General features: G+C 49.4%; 2 gene segments (V, D, J or C); both read right to left on the bottom strand.

Moving 5' to 3' along the window:
- Positions 1-8,909: 8,909 nt before the first annotated feature.
- LOC114507365 lies at positions 8,910-9,527 on the bottom strand. The segment is given in 2 exon segments: positions 8,910-9,295; positions 9,426-9,527. Coding segments are annotated over 2 exon segments (435 nt in total).
- A 5,465-nt stretch (positions 9,528-14,992) lies between these two features.
- On the bottom strand, positions 14,993-15,940 carry LOC114507364. The segment is given in 3 exon segments: positions 14,993-15,148; positions 15,411-15,733; positions 15,843-15,940. Coding segments are annotated over 3 exon segments (558 nt in total).
- Positions 15,941-19,003: the final 3,063 nt, after the last annotated feature.

Raw genomic sequence — 19,003 nt, 5'->3', positions numbered from 1 at the left:
GAAATCAAGGAAGACACAAACAAATGGAAACATATACCGTGTTCATGGATTGGAAGAATTAATATCATCAAAATGTCCATACTACCCAAAGCATTTACACATTCAATGCAAAACTTATTAAAGTACCAATGGCTTATTTCTCAGACATAGAACAAACACTTCCAGAATTTATATGGAATCATAAATGACCCCGAATAGCTGCTGCAATTTTGAGAAAAAAGAGTAAAGTAGGAGGGATCACAATACCTGACTCTAAACTATATTACAAGGCCAGTATAATCAAAACAGCCTGGTACTGGCATAAAAACAGGCACATGGATCAGTGGAACAGAACAGAGAGCTCAGAAATAAACCCAAGTCTTCACGGTCAGTTAATATTTGACAAAGGAGGCAGCAATATAAAAAGGAGTAAAAATAGCCTCTTCAACAAATGGTGTTGGGAGAACTGGACAGCTACGTGCAAAAAAAAAAATGAAACTCGGCCACCAACTTACACCTTACACAAAAATAAATTCAAAGTGGATAAAAGACTTAAATGTACACCGTGACACCATTAACGTCCTAGAGAAGCTCGTAGGTAGGAAAATCTCAGACATTTCATGCAGAAACTTTTTACTGACATCTACCCTAGAGCAAGGGACGTAAAGGAAAGAATAAACATATGGGATCTCATGAAAATAAAAAGCTTCTGCATGGCTAAAGAAGACAGTATCAAAATAAAAAGAGAACCAACTGTATGAGAAAACATACTTGCCAATGATACCTCAGACAAGGGTTTAATCTCCAAAGTGTATAAAGAACTCACATGACTCCACTCTAAGAAGACAAGCAACCCAATTAAAAATGGGCAAAGGACTTGAACAGACACTTCTCCAAGGAGGACACACAGAAAATCCAAAGACACATGAGACAATGTTCCATATCGCTAGCTATCAGAGAGATGCAAATTAAAACCACAATGAGATACCACTTCACACCAGTCAGAATGGCCATCATAAACAAAGCAACAACAACAAGTGTTGGAGAGGTTTGGAGAAAAGGGGACCCTCGTGCACTGTTGGTGGGACTGCAGACTGGTACAACCACTATGGAAAGCAGTTTGGAACTTCCTCAGAAAACTGAAAATGGATCTGCCTTTCAACCCAGCAATCCCACTGCTGGGACTATATCCTAAGAACACTAAAACACCAATACAAAAGAACATATGCACCCCAATGTTCATGGCAGCACAATTTACAAGAGCTAGGTGCTGGAAGCAACCTAGATGCCCATCAGTAAATGAGTGGATCAAAAAGCTATGGTACATTTACACAATGGAATTCTATGCAGCAGAAAGAAAGAAGGAGCTCCTACCCTTTGCAACAGCGTGGATGCAACTGGAGAGCATTATGCTAAGCGAAATAAGCCAGGTAGTGAAAGACAAATACCATATGATCTCACCTTTAACAGGAACCTAAACAACAAAACAAAGAAACAAGCAAAATATAACCAAAGACACTGAAAGAGAGGACAGGCTGACAGTGACCAGAGGGGAGAGAGGAGGGAATTTCAGGGGAGAATGGGAAGGGTTTACAGGAACAAATATAAAGGACACATGGACAAAAACTAGGGGGAGGGTGGTATGGGAAGGAAGTGGGAAGGGTTGGGTGAATGGGCTGGATTGGGAGTAAAAGGGAGAAAACTGTACTTAAACAATGATTAAAAGTAAAAAAGAAATAATAATAATAATAATAATAATAAAAGAAACCCTTGGTTTTGGTGTCTGTCTCGCTCCCCATACGTTCTTCCCAGCTCATCTGGGTGGGAATGTGGGACTGCCCACACCATCGCCTGGCCCCACAGCCTCTCCTCTGGGCAGCCCGTCTCCACCCTTCCTACCACTCTGGATAAAGAGTTCTTCTTTAACTCCTTGGTTGACAGATTATGTGAGGAAGTGGAGCATTTCTTCCTACATTTCCGACTTGGCCAAAATTCAAAATATGTGATTGTAAGCATTACAATAGTTTTTGTCCTCTCTAAGCAATCTTTGCCTACTCCAGGGTCATAAAGGGAATGTGCTATGCTTTCTTTCAGAAGCTTAATAGATCTGTCATGTTAGCTCACCTCAATTTCATTCTGTGCATGGCTGAGTCAGCAAAATCACTGTGTAAAGAGGCAGGTGGTGAATATGTTCTGTTTTCTGTCCCACCTACTCAGCTCTGCCACTGCTGTGCCAGGTCAGCCAGACACACTAGGTACCTTACTGAGTGGGGTCATGTTCCCTTAACTTCGTGTGTGGACATTGAAATCGTAGTTTTGTATGTCACAAAATATAATGTTTTCCAACCACTTATATAAACCCCAATAGTTATCTTCTGGGCCCTAGAAGAACCTGGAGGGGCCAAGTTTGGCCCCCTTCTGCTTTATGGAGTGAGGTAAGCATTGAGATTCATTATTTTTCTCTATGGATCCGGGTTGTTCGGCACTACTGTTGAAATGACTATCCCCCCCTTCCCTGCTACTCTTAGTGTTGGGTCTGTGGATGGCAGTGTGCATGCATCTTTGCTTTACCACAGTCCACCTCACCACGGTCTCCCTCCAGAACTGTTACTAACCCCAGATTTTTCACAGATGCCCTGGATTAGGGGAAGGGTGTTCCCAATTACTTCTAATTTAAGAAGAGTTTTTATCCAAACAGATGTTGGAATACATCAAGGTATTTTTAAGCATCTATAGAGATAATCATATGATTTCTCACATTTTAGCATTTGAGATGTTAACCTTCCTGGACATCCTTTTAAATGTTAACAGTCATGAGGATGTAATGCTGAGACAGACCCCACTTGGTCGTGCTGTGTTATCCTTTTCAATGTCATGTTGGATGCACTGGCATTCCAAAGGTTTATTAGTTTGTACTCATGAGGGATATTCCCTGTCGGCTTTTTAATTTTTTGGTTTCTTGTTTTGTTTTGTTTGGGTGATACCTGGTTTTGATTTGGGTAAAATAGTGCTGGCTCGGGATGAGAAGGGAATTATTCCCTTGTTTTCAGGTTTCTCCCTAAGTATTCCTAGTGTGGCATTGTACTCATTTTTATATGTTACATTCTCATTTTCAGTAGTTAGAATCCCTTTATCATTTACTTTCGATTTGTTCTTTGCCCTATGGGTTATTTAGAATATTGTTATTTAGTTTCTAATATTTGGGATTTTTCTAGACCTCTTTCGGTTATTGATTTCTAATCAGCTCCTCTGTGTTCAGAGAACATGGTTTGTAAGACTTCAATTGTTTTCAATGTATTGTGACTTATTTTATGGTCAAAGTCCACAGTTTATCCTGTTGCATAGTCCGTGTGCCTTTGGTAAGAAGGTGCATTCTGCTGCTGTTGGGTGAACAATCCCGTAAATGTGCATGACGTCAAGGTGATTGATCATGTTCTCTATGACTTCAGTACCCTCACTATTTTTCCCTTTTGTCAAGTTGTTCAGGCAATTACTGACAGGTGATGAAATGTCTGACTATAATTGTGAATTTGTCTCTTTCTCCTTGCCTTTTTTGCTTCAGCATTTTAAAACTCTGCTTTCAGATGCATAAATATTTCAGAATGCTTTTTTCTTCTTGATCAATTGGCCCTTTCATCATTAGAATATGACCTCTGTTGTCTCAGATGATAGTCCCTGCTTTGAGATTTGCTTTGTCTGATACAAACGTTGCTGCTCCAGCTTTCATGTGATCAGTGTCAGCGTGGTGTGTCTGCTCCGTTGCACCTCTGAGTGCTTCTGCTGCTGGTGCAGGCCGCTGTGGCAGGTGGCACACATCTGCTTCCTTTCTCTCTTATCCATGATCACAATCGATGCTTTTGAATTGGGGCATTTAGACTAGAGTTGATATACATATTGTTCTGGTTACCTTCATGTCTGTCATTTTGCTGTTTGTTTTCTATTAGTATATCTGTTCTTTGTTCCTTTGTCCTTTCTTTCATGCTTTCTTTTGTATTAATTAGGCATTTTTATAATAGTTTCATTTCCGGGTTTGTTGGCCTATGAGCTATAACTCTGTTTGCTATTTTAGTGGTGGCTCTAGAGTTTGCAATGGACCTCTCAGCTTTATCACAGCCTACACCCCTCCACATCGATCAGGAAGATCTCACAACGGTAAGACATGTATGCATTACCTGCTCCCTGTGTCACTATTGTTGTCTCACATTTTACTTTTATCCACAGAAGTCCCCCCTTAGCTGTAGTTTTGCTTTCCACAGATTCAGTTTCCTACGTTCAACTGTAGTCCCAAAATATTAAATGATAAATTCCAGAGAAAAAGTATTTAACAGTTTTAAACATGCGTCATTCTCAGTAGTGTGGTGACATCTCACACTGTCCCCCTCTGTCCCACCCAGGATGTGAATCAGCCCCTTGCCCAGCGTCTCCACACTGTGCTCTGTCCCTGCCTGTCACTCCCTGGACCGTCTCTGTCATCAGACTGACTGCTGTGAGCGGGCAGTGCCTGAGGTCCAGTCCCCCTTATTGTACTTAGTGATGGCCGTGAAATGCAGGGCCATGATGCTAGCAACCAGATCTGCCAAAGAGATACCATAAAGTGCTTCCTTCAAAGTGAAAGGTGCGTGTTTCGGGTGGGGGGTGGAGACCAGTAAGCGTCGGGTTCCATCAAACCATCAGCGGTTTCAGGCATCCACTGAGTCTTGGAAAGCATCCCTCCAAAATAAGGGGAGATCAGTACAACTATTATTTTGATTTTATTTGAATGACTTCCCTTTAAAACTTCTCAAATGTGGTTTTTATTAATCCAAGCTAAATTTAAAATTCTATTAAAAATAGGCTAGAGAAGAAGGAAATTAAATATGGAATGACTACAGGATTGGGAAGAAAAATAATAAAACAACATATGGATATATATTAATGTGCATTATTGTGCATGACCGGTGTCTGTGAATGATTCCAATGACAGTTTTCACTAAGGAGTATAACTATTGATTTTTAAGGCTGGTGGCTGCCTGTGGCCTAACAGAGCTTGCATGGCTGCTCACATGTGGGCATCACGTGTCATCATCAGTGACACTCAGGACTCGGAGGTTGTCACACATCTGCTGAAACTTTCTATTTCACAAGAGAAGATTTCACCATGCCTGAGGCAGAGCTCCGGGGCTTATCCTCAATTACAGAATCTTGAGGTACATGAAGGAACCCTAGAAATCCAGCATGCCGTGTTCTAGTCATTACTGCCAGAAAAAGCATTGAAAATCCCAATGCACTTATGCTTCTTGGAAAAGGAAGAACAGGGCAACTCCTTTGCTGAGGAGTCTCAGAACCATGAGCAGAGGGGAGCACAGGAGGGTTTGTGAGCAGGCAGTTGGGGACGGTGCCACACTGTGGTTGCACTGCTGGCACAGAGGTACACAGCCGAGTCCCCAGGCTCTGCAGGCTGGATGCTCAGAGTGGAGGAGGAGCCGTCAGGTCTCACAATGAAGAACCGATCCTTAGGCATCACGGAGGTGTCCACAGGGTCCTTGCCTTGGAAGTACACCAAAAACTCCGGACCCTGCCCCAGTGTCTGTCGGTACCAGTAAAGAACAGTGTGTCCAGAAATTGGATCACACTGAAATGTCACATTCTGTCCCCTCTTGGTGACCTTGTGCCTGGGGAACTGAGAGACTCCAGCCTCTGTGTGACCTGGAACACAGAAGTTGACAACAGAAGGAGGAAAACAACTGTAATTGTCACACACACACACACTGAGGCTGCCTGGTTTCTGAGGACTCACCGGCCCCCAGGAGACAGAGGGTCACCCAGCAGAGGAGCCTGGTGCCCATGGCAGGGTCAGGTCAGGAGTGGGAGGTACCCTAGGTCAGGTCCTTGTGAGCAGGAGCAGAGGAGGAGGGAACATGTCTTGTCACCTCGGGGCCGTTCCCACAGTGACATCACTGCCTCTCTCAGGCCCCTTGAACTCAGGGATGCGTGATGTATGTGAGAGCGCACTTGGGCGACTGGTGTAAATAGTTCTACACTCCTTCTTAAACAAAACCCGTGCACGGCTGTCCCTTTGGGGTTCCCTGCTGTCTAGACCCAGGGTTCCCACATGACACCTCATTCCCCTGTCTTCCGGGTCAGCTGGCATTTTCACTCTGACATGTCAACACTGTCATCAGTACAACACACTGAAGGGTGAATTCATTGACTCTTTGTCATTTGGGACCTCCTGGGAGCACCCTGTTCTGTCACCATCCCCTCCACTCTCCTAGTCGCACATGTTCAACCTGGTCCCTTGCTAAGGAGAGGGTGGGCATAGGGGTTGACCCAACTCTGCCCTGGATGCACTGACACACTCGGAGACGCACAGATGGAGTGACGCCCTGGGATATATTGGAGTGGGAAGCCCCTCTTCCTTCTACAGGTCTCAACCCAGGTCCCTGTCTGTGCGTGCTCACACTCCCATGTAATACCATGTCCGCACAGCCCACAGAGAAGCCTCTTGTGCTTCTAAGTTGCCCTGCATGTAAACACGGGTTTCTCATGGCCGCTTTTCAGAAGGAGACTCACCGTGACTGACCTGTGACACGCCTGCGTGTGATACACCAGTGGGCACAGATGTGTCTGGTTACCGATGACTGCCCACCCTGATGGCCTGTGACTGAGGTTGCTGACAAGAAAAGCAAGAGCTGGGGAAGCATCACCCCAGCCAATGGAGCAGATGCAGAGGACAGACAGACAGCCAGCCAAGTGGACACCTTTGTGTCCAAGGCCCAGGGTTTGGTTGCATCCTGGCAGACACTGGCCTAGAGGATGACCCCACATGTACAGAAGGTCACCCTACATATACAGAGGGTCACCCTGCAGGCAGGAGCCACTGGGGGCTCCAAGGTGGAGGAGTCTGCAAAGGGTTCCCCTGAGTCTGGGCGCTGGGCCTCCCCCTGACTTTCTGTGCAGAGAGGAGGCGGCCGTGCAGCACTGTGGGTTCACTGCTGGCACAGAAGTACACAGATGTCTGGGCGGGGGTGGCCGACTCCAGCGTGAGGGGGAAGTCTTCTTGTTTTGATCTAGAGACGATGTACCCATCCGGGACCTCTCCTTTGTCCTTGACCCCAACACCCACTGAGTAATGGATCAACCTCAGCCCGTGACCCAGGTCCTGTCGGTACCAGTACATGTTGTTATGGTTCAAGTCCTGGGAACACCTCAAGGTCACCATCTGTCCTTTTGTCACAACCTGGAATGTTGGGGACTGAGTGACCCCGGCCATCCCCAGACCTGCAGGGAAGACAGGGGAACAGATGCTACAGCCTCCAGGGAGCGGCTCGGTGCTGGGCCTGGGCAGTGTCCCCACAGAGGGGCCCAGCCCAGGACCCACCTGCACGGAGGAGACACAAGGTCATGCAGCACAAGAGGCTGCCGTTCATGGCAGCAGGCAGGCTGACTCAGGGTCCCTCTGGGTCTGTGGGTGTCTGGGCAGGAGCAGGGCTGTCCAGGGAGTCTCTCTGAGGTGTCACTCCCACTGCCTGGGCCCCAGGGCCAGCTTGTCACACGGGGACACGCCCCTTCCCTGAGCGTCAGATCAGAAGCAGAAGGGCAGGGGCACAGCTCAGAGGGAGGAGAACGCGTGTGGCTGAACTGACGGGAGTCCCAGAGTCAGCCTCACCCTCCGTGTTCACAGTGTGTGACTCAGGTGTGCTTCGTCCTGCCCGCAGATCCTCATGCCGCCCTGGTCTGCTGTGTGTCCCCGTCCCTGTGCTCTTGCGTCTGAGGGCAGCCCCTGAGGGCGCTCTGATGCCTTGAGGGCTCTGGGGCCCAAGTCGTCCCTCAGCCTCCTGTTTACTTTGCTGGTCGTCCAGCATCCACTCACTGTCCCTCCTCCCACAGGGGCCCTCCTGGTCTCTGGTGGCCAAACCTCAGGGTCAGGCTCGTCAACACTTGAGGATCCTTTGACTCTGTTTTATCTCCATCCCCCGACAGATGGGACCCCTGCCACGTGCTCCCCAGGACTTCCAGAGTCACCTGAGAATGTGCTTCCCATGTTGGGGTGAGGCAGCGGCCAGCACATCCAGTCCAGGGGGACACTCCCTCTCTGTGGGGTGCTCAGCTCTGCAGGTGCCCTGCTGGCCCCTCGGGTTACAGAGGGGTGTGGGGAGAGGCGGCTGCCAACAGGGAGAGAGTGAAAAATGCTCTTTTTAAGTTGAGGCATTGTTCCCCAGGGAATGTCTCCCTGTGAAGGATTGCAGACATTAATTATGAGAAATATAATGAGTCTTTAAACACTTGCAGCTAATCTCCCCACAGTCCATGCTTTGCAGGAACCCTAACTTCCTTCGGGGCTCTGTGCAGGCCCAGGTGAGGGCAACAGTGCGGAAAATTGTGCCTTGCTCATTGGCTGGTTCAATTCCCACTCAGGGCACATGCCTGGGTTGCAGGCCAGGTCCCCAGTAGGGGGCCCACAAGAGGCAACCACACAACGATGCTTCTCTCCTTCTTTCTCCCTCTCCTCCCTTCTAAAAATAAGTAAATAAAATGTTTTTAAAAAGAAAAGGAAAATAATCATACCTTTCTTTGCTGTCATCATGAGGGATGGATGGATATTCACTACCTTGAAGTGAAATGCTCCTTGAAGCTGCCAGGGAAGAGGTTGACAATCCCCGATGGTGTGTGATCCCCCCAGGCCCGCTCACTTAAACCAGGAAAAGGGGAGTCAGTGTGGGCATGGGGCTGGGAGGGGGGAGGGGCAGTCGTGCACATCCATGTGTGTGGAGGGGCAGACGAGCGATTTCTGGCTCCTTGGGTTATGAAATCTGACACCCAGGAACAGGACTTTCCACCAGGTGTATAAACAGGACAAGGACACCTAAGCTGCCATGATGTCTGTGAGCATCACATCCCACCCCATCTGCGAGCGGCAGAACCGGGCCTGGGGAAGCTGAGCTGCTCTCTCAGGCCTGAGCCTGTGTGGCTGGCAGCTGCCGCTTCCTGAGTGGGGCGGAGTGTTTCTGTGCAGGAGGCTGCCGCGCCTGCAGGGCTGTGTCAGGGCTGCTGGCACAGAGATACAGGGCCGAGTCGCTCAGCTCCAGCGAGCTCGCGGTCAGCTCGGAGCGGTAGCCATCCAGCGGCCTCACGGAGAATCTATTAGGCAGGTTCCCTTTTTGTCGCTCTTCCCCATTGTAGTACTCAACCAGTAAATCAGGGCCCTGACCCTGAACCTGTTTGTACCAATACACAGACAGGTGTCCAGAGATGTAGGAACACCCCAGCGTCACTTGCTGTTTTCTTGCTGTGACCACGTGTTTTGGGGTCTGCGTGACTCCAGAGTCCACTGGGCCTGTTGGGAGAAGACACAGAGGAGCTGGGGGCAGAGCACAGGGAGCCTCCCGAGGCAGCCACCACCCCCAGGCTTGTGTGTCAGGGATGTGACTGCGTGTCCAGACTTACACACAGTGCCCAGGGCTCACCTGCTCCCAGGAGACAAAGGGCCACACAGCAGAGGAGCCTGGGGCCCATGGCAGCTGCCCAGGGCCTCTCCCAGCTCAGGGTGGAGTCCCCTGGGGTGAGCGGTCTACAGTTCTGTGCTCCGTGTGCTGATAGGAACATTTGCTATGACGTCATTGGTGTGATGTTGTAACTGCTCTGATGGGACTCTCCAAGGAGGCTGCCCCCTGGTGCTCTGTACCCTTGGTGGGACCCCGCTTCTAGCTTCTATGCATCATTCCATGTCTTGCACAGCCCCATGGCTAAGGGTGGCTGCAGCTTCCCCACCGCCCCCAAGTGCCTACAACATTGTCCCTGCCTGCCCCTGCCTGAACTAAGCACCAGCTCTTGCTGCTGGCCCTACATCCCTTCTTGTCTTTGTGCTCAAGGAGACCCCTCCTTGGTGCCTCCTGAGGTGAAGGCAGGTCCCCTATCCCTGGGTGGAGGAACCTGTGCCAGCCCCAGGCGTCCTAGTACCCCTCAGTGACATGTGGGGCAGGGGTCCCTTCACTGTCCTAACCTGGGCCACTCCTGGTCTCCCCCAGTGCTAGGGGACAGTTACTTCTCTCTCTGCACCTGCCCCTGCCAGCAGGGCTGCCTTGCCCAAGTCCTTCAACCATGGGTCTTTCAACTTTCAGCTGCACCTCCCACCCACTCCACAGCTGCAGGGAGGCTGCCCACAGCTGAAACCTGCCTCAGCTTCTGCCCTGTGTTGGGTCCCTGCCCAGGGCTTCTTAACCCTTTCCTGTTCTCCCAGACTCTCCCCAGAGCCCCTTCCAGGTCAGTGGTGTCACAGCGCCATCTCGTGGCCAGTAACTGACATCTCATTACCATGTCTTCTGCCACAGCCCAAGGGATGGTGGGCATGTCTGCCTGGTCTACAGGCAGAGGATTCCAGAAGCACTATCCTTTATAAGCTATCTCAACATTCTGAACCCTAATCCCAACTTTATTACCCACCGTGACCCTATTTCTTTCAGTTTCCATGCTTAACACCCTACCCCGTTCCCCTGGAGCACTCTCACGTCATCTGCAGCTGCAGTCTGGGACCGGCTTCCTTCACATTGTCCTCTGAAAGGCAGAGGGAGAGAAGGGGAATGGGAGGAAATAATATCTAGTCCAAGTAGGAAGGAAAACACACAAGTGGAAGTGTGAGGCATTTTTTATCTCAATTGCTCAAAATAAACATAATGCAAAAGGAAAATAGGTGTTTCATGTTATCTCCAAAATATAAATCAGCAAAGACTGGGAAGATAATATTACCTTCAAGATTGGAGGCAAATGTGCGTGAATAAGAGTTAAAATTGAAACACAAGTGAAATGTAACCCATACGGTTTGTGAGCAGCCATGGAGAAAAGACACCCAATGGGGAGCTGGGGACGCTGGGACTGAGACCCCCACGCACAGCCCACACGGGAGGGGCAGCCCCCACAGTGGGCACCTGCTCTGTGAGCACGGAGCTGGTTCTGGGTGAAGCGGCAGCGTTGTGGGAGACAAGCAAACTCGGGTACAAAACAGTGTCCCAAGGAAGCAGAGTGGCCAGGGTCAGGTGCTGGGCAGTGGCATAAATGGGGACACAGTCCGGGAAGGGGTCCCTGATGGCTTCCCAAGGACAGGCAGCTGCCCTGGGAGCCCAGGCCTCCCTCCCTCCCAGGAGGCCCAGGGACCCGAGCACAGTCCACACACGACCAGGAAATGTCCCTCCCATGGACTCTCGTTCCTGGGTGAACAGATCTGGTGTCATGGCTACTACAGTGTTTGGGTGGGTGTTGAGGAACAGCCACTGTCATTACCTGCTACCCAAGGCTCAGGCACCTTGATTGGCACTGGGTCTGTGACATCCAGTCCCAGCGTCAGAGCCGAGGGTTACCTCTCAGGACTCCCAGAAACCCATGATCTGAAGGCCTGTCCCCTCTGCCCATGGCTGGGGCTTTGCCAAATGTCTGCAGCTGCCCCCCCACAGGGACTCGATTATCTATATTTATAACAAATAATATATCCCACCATAACAGAAAATAAATAAAAAGAAATAAAACATATTATCTAGAGAATGTCACATCCCTTTGAGTGCAAGAATTCAGGGAATTTACTTCAAGTCAAAATGAGAGGACACCAAGAAGACCCTCATCTCTAGAAGGATTTACCCATGGGGTCAAGATGAAACCGAGAGGTCGTGGACCCACGCTGCAGCCTGACACTCAGGATGGAGTGGCGGGAAAATGAAAACACAATAGAGTGTGGGCTCCTGCAGCCTGGCAGAGGGCATGACGCCTTTCTGGTATCACCTGGGTTTCTTCAGACAATACACACAGAAGCGGTGAGGACCTTCACTCCCAACAGGAAGGCACGTTGGAGAAGATGCTGCAGAGCCCCCAAGGTGACAGGGCGGCTCAGAGAAGGATGTGCAGGAAGAGGGTGTCGCCAACATTCCAGATGCGGACAAGCCCTGAGGAACAGGCACACTTCTCACCCACAGCGGAGCTGTGTTTGGGGACAGAGCCTCACAGTCCTACCAAAGGTAGTTCGTGTCCATGACGTTCAGTCTGTGCCTTAGAGCACTGAGCTGGCTCTGCAAATCCTCATTACTTAATTATTTTGTTTATTTACTTCCATAGCAATGAGAGGGAATGAGAAAGAAAGGGGTAGACAACCATCAATGTGAGAGAAATATCAATCAGTTGCCTCTCCTATGTGCCCCAATGAGATCCAAACCTATAACCCAGACAGGTGCCCTGACCGGGAATCCAACCAGAAAGACTTTGGTTGGCAGTACAACACCCAGCCAACTGAGGCTCACCGGGCAGGGCTTTGTTCTGTCTGCCCAAAGCACAGCTGATGCCCAGAACTGCATAGTCACTGGGGAATGATGAGCAAAGAAGGGCTGCTTTAGAGTGGGGGAGCTGCATGGAGGGAGAAGGATGAGGGTGTGCGCATGAAGGGGTGACGGGGCCACTCTGTGCTGGAGCTGCTGGCACAGAGGGGCACGGCCAAGTCCCCTGGCTCTGCAGGCTGGATCCTCAGAGTGCAGTGGGATTCCCCTGGTCTCTGAGCAGAGAACCGGTCCTAGGTTTCCCGCAGGAGTCTGGGGATCCAGGAGGTAAAAGTACATCAGAAACTCTGGGCCCTGTCCCGGGACCTGTCAGCACATGTAAATGTCGAGTGTCCAGGAATGGGATCACACCTGAGGGCCACTCTCTGGGCCCGCTTGCTTGGAGACACCTTGAGTGATGCCCCGGGAAATATCTGAGTTGGAAGCTCCAACTCCTTCTGCAGGGCTCATCCTAGTGCCCTCCCTCTGCTCATTAACCTCCACGTACTATTAGGTGTCTCCCCTGCCCACAGCAAAGCCCCGTGTCCTTCTTAGTCACCAGCACTAAAACATGTTTCTTGTAGCTTCTGTCTGAAGGAAGACTCAGTGTCCAGTACCTTTACACACCTGCATGTGACACTCGCAGGGATCTACGTGGATATGGTGTTCATGACTCCCCGCCCTGGAGGCATCACACTCAGGCTGATGACAAGAAAAGCTAGAAAGAGCAAACACCTTCCCAGCTAACAGAGCACCTGGCAGGACAGACTGACAGACAGCGACATTGCAGACTTGTGTCTGAGGCCCTGGACCTACACCAGGCCTGGTACACACTAACCTAGAGGGGGACCTCATCACACACCCAGGGTTCCCCTGGAGGCAGGGTGCTGCAGGGCTCTAAGGTGTAGGAGTTTGCTCAGGGGTCGCATGAATCTGGAGTGCAGGGCCTCAACAGTCCTTTCTGTGCAGAGAGAGGGTGGCCGTGCAGCGATGTGGATCAGCACGTCTCTGCTGGCACAGAAGTACACAGATGTCTGGGAGGGGGTGGCCGACTCCAGCGTGAGCAGGAAGTCCTCCATGTTCACTCTAGATGCACTGTACCCATCGGGAGCCTCTCCTTTGCTGGCGACCCCAACACCCCCTGAGTAATATATCTGCCTGAGGCCATGGCCCAGGTTTTGTCGATGCCAGGACATAGCGTTATGGTTATCAGTCTGGTGACACCTCAGTGTCACCTTTTTCCTGTCCCTGTGACTTTGTACCTTGGACTCTGGGTGATTCCTGCTTCCAAGTGTCCTGTGGAGAAAGTGACAAACCCTTATGTTGTCATCCTAAGACCAAGCCTGGGACTGAAGGCTGGGAATTCCAGGGCAGGAAGCCCACCTGCACCCACCTGCCCACAGGAGACAAAGAGCCACACGGAAGCAGACCCTGCTGACCATTTCAGGTCCAGCGCACAGTGTCACCTCTTCCAGTTCTGTCTGGGGAAACACAAGTGAGCCTCTCAGGGCCTCGGTGACATCACGGTCCTTCACAGATGCTTCAGCTACAGAGCTCACCTGCCTCCCCTCCCCCACAGGAACAAACCAGTGACATAGAGACAGTGGAGCAGTGCAGCATGGGAAAATGTGTAAGTCCCTTTTTAAAAGAAATCTTAGCAGTACGCATGCTTTCCCCTGACTTTTGGTAAGGAAATTCCTTCTATGCACAGTGATACAATTCCTTCCCTGTACAGTTTTTCCTCCCATTACTGTAGACTAGGAAATGTTCCCATAGCAATCCTCATGCTTTGGTGGTGACTTATCTGATCAATATTCACTTCAAATACATTCTCCTAGTTTTTCTCTTTGCATAAACTCTGGATAATTTCAATGTCAGCCCATAGCAATCCTCTCCCTTAAAGGAACAAACCCATATCCAGTTTTCATAGCCTTGGGGTCAAGGCCATTGGAGTCTGAGAATTCTGTTATATTTTACCACGATTCACCCACTGGTGGGAGCCCAGCCACCCAAGCTCAGGTCTCTGCATGCTCACGGGTAAGAGTCTCCCCTGGTTCCAGCTGAGGCCCCAGGGGGACTAGACACCTGTGGCCCCATGACTGTGCTTTCTGTGACAAAGAGGGGAGCCTCGTCAGTGACGTGGATGGGATATTCAGCCAGCGCTCCCAGTGCTGCTCCCTCTTACACAGGTCGTACCTCAGTGTGACAAGACCCTGGCTGTGACTGTGTATCCTGATGTCACTTTGATGAGCAACAACAACCACCCAGCAGTGAGAAGGGACACGGACTCAAATATCAGGGGCCAGGGTGATGTGACACTCAGGTGTTGTCTGCAGCTCCGCACCTGGGCAGATGGGGCAAGTTCATATTTCCTGACCACAAGGGGTAAAGCTAAGGACAGGCTGAGAAATCCCCATCCCCCGCCCTCTCCAGTAGTTCAGAAACACGCATTTCCCACATGAGCTCCCAGAGTGCTCCTTGACATTCATTCCTAGAGGGCTTCTGCTTTCCTCCAAGGATCTCTGGATGGGCTGGAAATTCCCCAGGTGACTTAGCTCCTCTCAGAGGCGCATATCATGGTCTTGCTCTGTCTGGAACTATGACAGGACAGACACATGTGCTCTGTCTTCAAGCTCTACGTCCTTGAAAGTGGGAGGCAATCAACCGTGTCCCCCACTCCTAGAGGTGACCTCCCCATCCCAGCTCAGATGCTCTTGAAACAGGAGAGACTGTGCTCTGTTCTACGGTATGGACCAAGGCCCTTGTACGATGATGGAATCCAGGGTCTTGTTGACTTCGGAGGCGTGGAGATGAAGAATGGACGTGCAAGGGACGTTTGGAAGGTCCAGTAGCTTCAGCTCCCTGTGGATGACATGGTGCACTGAGTGCTCCCTACTCTGTAATGTGGACACACGGGGTTCACCAGGACCGGGCACCACAACACACATTGTGAACTCCACTCTGTCACAGAGAAGGGTTTCCTGCCATGTGCTGGGAATTGCACACTGGTGGCAGAGCTGGGAGAACATTCAGGAAGGCTTTTGCTGAGCTCAGCAGGGCAAGGGGTGTGGCAGAAAACAATGAAAACCATCTGTGGAACTGGGCTGAGGCCCCCTCCTTCTGCCTGTGACATCAGCTGGGACAGGAGGGTTTGGGTACAGAAAGGCATGGGCCCTGCAGGGCTGTGTCTAAGCTGCTGGCACAGAGGTACACGGCCGAGTCCCCCAGCTGCAAGGTGTGCATGGTCAGCTCGGAGCTGTAGTCTCTGAACTGCTTTCCTTTGAAGCGGTTGGGGAAATTTTCTTTCCCATACTCCTGCTGTTCATAATACCGAATGAGAAAGCTGAGTTCCTGCCCCAGAACCTGTTGGTACCAGTACACACGGTTGTGTCCAGAGATGGGGTGGCATTTCAGAACAGCCTCCCCACCGAGGCCTTTGATGAGGTGTCTGGGGGACTGGGTGACTCCAGCAGCCACTGACCCTGTGGAGGAAGGAGATGGAGCTGAGACCAGCCCAGGAGGCAGATGGACACTCCAGAAATGGTCAAGGACGCTGGGTTGGAGGGAAGTTGCACCAGAGCTGAGACTCACCTGGTCCCACCAGACACAGGACCATGCAACAGAGCAGCTGGGTGCCCCTGGAGGATTCAGGCAGCACCAGACGGGCCATGTCTCTGCTCAGGGCTCTGGTCTTTGGGGTGAGACAACAGAGGCTTGTCCCTCCCTCCCTTTGTTCTCTTTGGAGGGCTTGCCTGTGACGTCACTGTTCTGATGTCACTGTCTTTGTAGCATCTTGTGGGCACCCACACCTCCGGGACAGGCTCAGCTGGTCCTGTGTTCCCTGAGTTGGTCCATCACCTATGAGCAGGTGCAGCTGGCTGTGCTGAGTTGGGCCCCGAGGGTACAGGGCAGGTGGCCATCAGCACAGGTTGTCTCTGCCTTGAGCAGGTGCTCCTTGCTCTACCCTGGCTCAGGTTACCCAGGCTCCTCCCTGAAGCCCCATCACACTCTCCACCAAACTAGGCTCCAGGAGAAACTTAACTCCCTGCAAGGCCTACTTCATGGCTCCTTGCTAAGACATACCCACCTGGTTGTCAGTTAATGTGAGAAGATAAGATTGGTGAACCTCAGATTCATCAGATAATCCTCTTCTTGCAGAAACCAAGCCAAGATTCTTCCCATGACCCCTCTCTCTCCCACAGAGTGCCATCAGCATCTTACTCCGTGGAGCCACAGCGCCCTCAAGTGGTCACTTGTGCAGCAGCGCTTTTGACCCTGCTGGAGCTGGCTGGGGTCTGCCTAAGTCAGTCACAAAGAAACCCCCAGTCTGGGTTCTGTCTAAATTAATTATCAGGGATCCCCAAGGACTCTGCACAGCCCCTGCTGCTTTCTTGTTTACCTTTCTCAGGCTCACCCTTTGCCTGTGGTGGTGAGGGAGGTGTGATGCCTTTTTCCAAACGGGAATAAACGTCATCCACCTGATCAGTGAATAATCATGGAAAGAGGACGCCATGCACGCAGCTGCCCAGGGAAGGGAAGGCAGGACCCTCAGCAAAGCTCTGTCTTCACCCAGTGATTCCTGGGCAGGGTCTACGCTGGGCTCCCATCAGCCAAAAAGTCTCCTCAGCACTGAAAGAAACCCTCTGTGAAGACGGAAGTAAGAAGTGGTCTACTTACATATCACTTTTGTTTTTTGGAGCACCATCTTCAACTTCTTATATTTTTAAAAAAATTGATTTCTCTTCCTTAATTATTGATTTCTAGGAATTGTTTATATTTTGAATACATGCGCTTTCAGATATATAGTTGAATGTTCTTAATATCTTTTGATGAACAGGATTTTAAAAATTTTCATAAAGGATAATGTGTGTGTTTTTAACTTAAGATATCTTTATTTATTTTAAGATATATTTGGTTAATTATGCTATTTCAGTTGTCCTGATTTTTTCCTCCACTTTCTCCTCATCTTCTCTGCACCCTCTCACCCTCCATCATTCCCCCACCCTTACTTCATGTCCATGGGTTGTACAGAGAAGTTCTTTGGCTTCTCTGTTTCCTACACTATTCTTAACCTCCCCCTGTCTAGTTTGTGCCTACCAGTTATGCTTCTCATTCCCTGTACCTCTACCCCGATTCCCCTCCCTCATCCTCCCCACTAATAACACTCCAGGTGATCTCCATTTGTGTGATACTATTGTCTTATTGTTTGCTTAGTTTTTGGTTTTGTTTTTTTAGGTTCAATTGGTGATAGTTCAGAGTTTCTTGTCATTTTACTGTTCCAAGTTTTTGATCTTCCTCTATTTCTTACTTTTAACTTTTCATATAGTAAGGGTTTGGTGTTGATGAACTCCTTTAACTTCATCTTATCTGGGAAGCACTTTCTCTGCCTTTCCATTCTAAATGATAGCTTTGCTGAGTAGAGTCATCTTGGATGTAGGTCTTTGCCTTGCATGACTTCAACTATTTCTTTCCAGCCCTTCTTGCCTGCAGGGTTTCTTTTGATAAATCAGCTGATAGTGTAATGAGAACTCCTTTGTAGGTAACTCTTTTCTTTCCTCTGGTTGCTTTTAAGATTCTCTACTTATCTTTACTCTTGGGTAACTTAATCATGATGTGCCTTGGTGTGTGCTCCTTGGGTCCAATTTATTTGAGACTCTCTGAGCTTCCTGGCCATCTTGGAAGAATATTTCATTCACCAAACTGGCAGTTTCCCTTCATGATTTTTTCAAATAGGTTTTCAATTTCTTGCTCTTCCTCTTCTCCTTCTGGCACTCCTATGATTGAGATGTTGGTACATTTAAAGTGGTTCCAGAGGTCCCTAAGCCTCTCCTCATTTTGGGGGGTTTTTGGTTCTTCATTGTGTTCCAGTTGGATGTTTATTTCTTCCTTTTGTCCCAAAGCATTGATTTGAGTCCTGGTTTCCTTCCCTTCACTATTGGTTCCCTGTATATTTTACTCTATTTCCCTTTGGGTAACTTCATTTCTTTTCCCATTTTGCATCTGAGATCTTCAATTCTGTGAGAATCCTGATTACCAGTGTTTTCAACTCTGCATCTGAAAGGTTGTCTGTCTCCTTGTTGCTTACTGTTTTTCTGAAGTTTTGATCTGTTCTTTCATTTGGGCCGTATTTCTTTGTTTCGGCACACCTGTTATGTAGTAAGGAGCAGAAACTTAGGTATTCACCAGGGTGGGACAACCATCTTCAGTGTGTTGTGAGGCTGTATGAGGGGCAGGCGTCCCTGAGGGAACAATGCCACTTGCTTGGCTCTCTCACAGCCTTTCTGTCACTTCTCTCTCATTTCCCACAAGCTAATTGTGCATTTTTAGGTAGGTGCTGATTCCCAGGTGTGAGGGTTTGTATACATTCTAGGACACCCTGGGCCCTCCAGCAAATGCTCCTGTGAGACTGGGAGTTTCTCCCACCACTGCAGCCCCCACAGATTTTTACAGCCAGAGGTTTTGAGTCTTCAGTTTTCTGTGCTGAAACCCTCGGTTTTTACATAACACTGAGGAGAGAAATCAAGGAAGACACAAACAAATGGAAATATATACCGTGTTCATGGATTGGAAGAATTAATATCATCCAAATGTCCATACTACCCAAAGCAATTTACACATTCAATGCAAAACTTATTAAAGTACCAATGGCTTATTTCACAGACATAGAACAAGCACTTCCAGAATTTATATGGAATCATAAATGACCCTGAATAGCTGCTGCAATTTTGAGAAAAAAGAGTAAAGTAGGAGGG

Source organism: Phyllostomus discolor, chromosome 10, assembly GCF_004126475.2.
Source record: "Phyllostomus discolor isolate MPI-MPIP mPhyDis1 chromosome 10, mPhyDis1.pri.v3, whole genome shotgun sequence".
Classification (NCBI taxonomy): Eukaryota; Metazoa; Chordata; class Mammalia; order Chiroptera; family Phyllostomidae; genus Phyllostomus; species Phyllostomus discolor.
Note: the sequence above shows the minus strand (reverse complement) of the source record. Positions and strands in the feature narration are given on the sequence as shown.